This window comes from Micropterus dolomieu, linkage group LG09 (genome assembly GCF_021292245.1).
Source record: "Micropterus dolomieu isolate WLL.071019.BEF.003 ecotype Adirondacks linkage group LG09, ASM2129224v1, whole genome shotgun sequence".
Lineage (NCBI taxonomy): Eukaryota > Metazoa > Chordata > Actinopteri > Centrarchiformes > Centrarchidae > Micropterus > Micropterus dolomieu.
In genome coordinates this window covers 5,701,670-5,705,824 of record NC_060158.1, presented here as the reverse complement: position 1 = coordinate 5,705,824, position 4,155 = coordinate 5,701,670, and the positions used below count along the sequence as shown (strand labels likewise).

At 33.9% G+C, this 4,155-nt stretch overlaps 1 protein-coding gene across 5 annotated transcripts in view; it reads right to left on the bottom strand.

Annotated features, from left to right (window-relative positions):
- LOC123977131 (major histocompatibility complex class I-related gene protein-like) overlaps positions 1-4,155 on the bottom strand; it is a 17,317-nt gene that overhangs the window by 5,999 nt on the left and 7,163 nt on the right. For all 5 annotated transcript variants that reach the window (XR_006826533.1, XM_046059661.1, XM_046059660.1 and 2 more), the window contains exon 3: positions 2,424-2,702. Coding sequence is in view for 4 of the 5 variants with exons in the window: in XM_046059661.1 (XP_045915617.1) it covers positions 2,424-2,702 (279 nt within the window). In the remaining variant the exon portion in view is untranslated. The remainder of the gene's footprint in view (positions 1-2,423; positions 2,703-4,155) is intronic.

The following is a 4,155-nucleotide window of genomic DNA, read 5'->3' as shown; positions in this document are numbered from 1 at the left end:
GGGACTGTTGACCATGGGAGTAGTATGATAAACACCTGGTCTGCACAATATCTAAACATTCACAATTAAATTCCATTACATCACATACTAAACCACAACACACCAGGTGAGTATGGACCTATTTGATCTTTATGTAAGTGCATTGAGCAAATCAGTGAATGGATGAAGCAAACGTTTTTCCAACTAAATACATATAAGACTGAGAAATTTGTCTTTAGAAAAAAGGCTCGCCAGAAACCTTTGCTTTACTTTACTTTCAATAACCACATTAAATCTGTAACTTTGTCTGTGTAGAGTAGTCCTGTCCATGCAAGACCCAGAATAGCCTACCCATGCTTTTATTGGATTATTGCAATGGTCTATTCACACAGCTTTCAAAAAGGTTATTCAGCAACTCCAACGAATTCAGAACGCCACCGTGTTCTTTTTTTTAACTTTTATTTTACTTTAATCTCTTGTATCGGTTGCTTGTACTTGCACCTTTTAAAACTGTTAATATTTTACCTTTGCCAGTATACTGTATATACTTTTTGTGTGTTTGTCTTTGTACCCTGTGAAGCACATTGAACTGCCCTGGTATATGCTTTGCATTGCCTTGCGCCTGTGTGTATTATTACACTTTGACCCAAAATATTAACGCCTATTATATAGTTATTTGTTAAAAAAAATATGAAAATGTATAATTGTTTTGGAATTATCAGCAGATAATTGGCCCATTTTACAATGTTCAGGTTAAATGTAAAGCGAAAACAGTGATTTTAGTTGCAATCATAACATTTTTTGCAGTAGACAGACTATTCTCTTCGGTGTGCCACATTGACAACTCTGTAAATACATTCCGTGCAAAAAAAGGGTTAAGCAAATATTCATTATATGGGTCTATGTTTATGTGTGTTGGTGTCTTTGTGTCTGTTATGTGAATTAAGTAATTAAAAGTGATTGTTTAGGTTTTGCAAGAATATATATGTATACACTTATGAACCTGTTTTGCACCCTCAATTTCTGTGTAACTTCTGTGTAAGAGTGTGTGTGTACTTGGCTCATTTTAGTTAACTGGTTGAGCTAAAATCGAGAATCTAAAATGACTGACTAAAATGACTAAAGTTTCTTTATACATTTTTTTTAGCCTGATAAACATCTATCATAAACATTTTGTTTTGTTGGTAAGCTTACTTATAATTGCTTTATCACCCTTGTAATAAGTGAAATTTGTTGTGGCTCACTTACCATACATTTCTCTGATTTACTTCATGTAACACTCTGACCCGCCCACCATAGCAACCTCAGACCAATCAAAACTATTGTTACATGTCAACTAATCTTGTAGCAAAAATGCAAAATCAATAATTGTGATTGGCTGTAAAAGTTTAAAGGGCTATGAAGCTCCAACCTTATTGTGCTTTTTGTGCTTGAATGTACCAGAAATCTAGCTACTGCCCATACAGCCAATGGGAAGTTGCGACATTGCATTGTCATCGCTAATTGCTACAGGTGCGCTAGACGTGTCATGCATCTACGACGCATTAAAATACGCAGTGAACTTGCTATTGATGCACCCTATTTTCCCATGATTATGCTAACATTACATTGTGAACAAGTGAGTTGAAATCATAGAAATGCTGCCTTCTAGTTAAGTCTGTGGTCAGCAAAGCAGAGAGGCCGCGATAACAACTTGACAACAACTATGCTTGTTACTAGTGTTGTAGTACTCGAGACCGCATTTGTCCTCGGTCTAGTCTCGTTCTCGGATATTGAGTACTTGGGATTTTATTTCAAGACCAGTCAAGATCATAACTTTAGGAATATCACTAAATTGCTTTTGCATTGTCTGATTTATTTGTTAACATCCTAACTTTGATTGGATTTAAAACCTCGACTGTCACCCCTGTCTGTTGCGATGGTATGCATGGAAAAGAAGTGTTGAATAAAGACACTTAGGTTTATTTCATGCTACAACACTACTTGTTACCATAAGTAAGTGCAAGAAAACACTACTGTTGCTGCTATATAAGAACATTTAATTATATTTAATACATACAATTCTAAGACTGTTTTGGATTTATTTATTATTATTTTAAGTACCATTAATCTTGATTATTTGATGATTCACTGTTTATTGCTGTTGGACAGGAGCAGAGCATCAGAGTACATGTGTTTGGAAGTTGAATGAACAGCGTCATTGAAAGTCAAGAAAATAATCAATAAACCTCAGCAATCTTTGTAATTTTAAGATACTTTTAATTTAGCTCTCATAGTAATAAGATTAAATCAATAAGCATATGTTTATAAAAATCCGTGAACGTGTGAAACTGAAAATGGCCAAAAAGAAGCTAATGCCAGATTGATTGAGTAGTAGTTCAGTCTGAGTAGGCTATGTGAACTTTGTTGTGTCCATGAAACTACATCAGGTCATGTGATTTTACCTTTTCTCTGCAGAGAGCTCCTCCCATAGTTCACATAGTTCTTAAGCCACTCAGGATAATTCTGAGTGAGGAAGTGCTCATCCTCTATTGCTCTAGCTTTTTCAGCATCCCATAATAGTTTCATGGTGACAGCCTTTGGTGTCAGAGCGATCCATGTCAATGTGTTCAGGTCGAATGACATGAAGTCTTCTCCATCATAACCATACTGTATGAAACCACGAACCTCTCCAGTCTCATCATCCCATTCACAGCCACTCATCTTCTGGAAAATGTGGACACCTGAGAAAGAGAGAAAGTGACAGACAGAGGCTGCAATTAACAATGATGTACAGATGATTTCTCGAGTAGAAAGATGATCTTAAAAATATTGTCCCTTGTCTGATGCACTGCTCTTCTCCCAGTTTTGTGGTGTGCTCATGATTCAAGAGCAGATGATCAGACTACTTTTTTATATGAGTGATGAAACCAAATTTCTGTTTCACAGTTTAAACAGTAATAATAAAAAGAAACTTTATATGTTTAGCACAAATAAAACAAATTTTTTTATCTTGTTTTACAAGATAAAATAGTACACACATTCAAGATAAAAAACAAACAACATAGGACCTGATAAAACAGAATGTATAATAAAAACAGATCAAATAAAAGTGACAAGGGGATATAAACTAGACAAACAAGAGATTTACTTCATTTATTTACGTTTTGACGAGTGATTTTAAAGAAGTGAAATTACAAGCCACCAGATGTCATTGTGTTTGCTGAGGAAATGTTCTTCGTCCAATATTCAGCTCAGAGTATTGAAGACTACATTTACTTTGCACTGTTGACTATCCTGGGTTTGCTATTAGATTAGCCCAGATTATTATGACATGGATTCAAACGTAAAGCAGATTTGTCAGCTAAACATTCATTCTGTGAAAGTTACTCCAGCATAGTATAACATAAATAGGTTAACAATAGTATGACACATGTTCTGCCTCTCTTTTGGTGTCAGGAGTGAAAATTAATCAACATTTATTGTTTTGATGTGATTAATACAGTTGCAGTACAATTAAATACAAAATAAGATGTAAATGGGAAAATTTAGTACTAATTAAATATATTTTAGTTGTAATAAAACTGTAGAAAAGCATAAATTGAAGTGTATTTAGTTTATCTTTAGGTGTGAAAGTGGACAACTTCATGTATACTTTGTACTCTTTATGTATAGTATATGGCTGTGTACTACTACACATGCTTGTTAAGTGAAAGTAAATTGTTCCTTATTTCTGTTACATTAAAAGTATATAAGACTGTGTCTAACAAATATTATACCATTAATATATTGTTATTCTGGTAATAGTATGCACAGATATACTTTTGACTTATTCCAATTCCTAAGAAAGTTCAATATGCAGTTAATACTCAATATACTTTGTAATTAAATACTCTTCACATAGTATTGGAAATGTATTATCAGTACACTAAAGACTGAAATACTTACAGTGGGGGAAATAAGTATTTGACCCCTTGCTGATTTTGCAGGTTTGCCCACTTACAAAGAATGCAATGATCTATAATTTTAATCATATGTACATTCTAACAGTGAAAGACAGAATCCCAAAGAAAATTCCAGAAAATCACATCATATGAATTTATAAAAATTGATAACCATCTGATGAGGAAAAACAAGTATTTGACCCCCTGGACAAACAGCATGTTAATATTTTGTAGAAAAGCCATTATTGGCCAG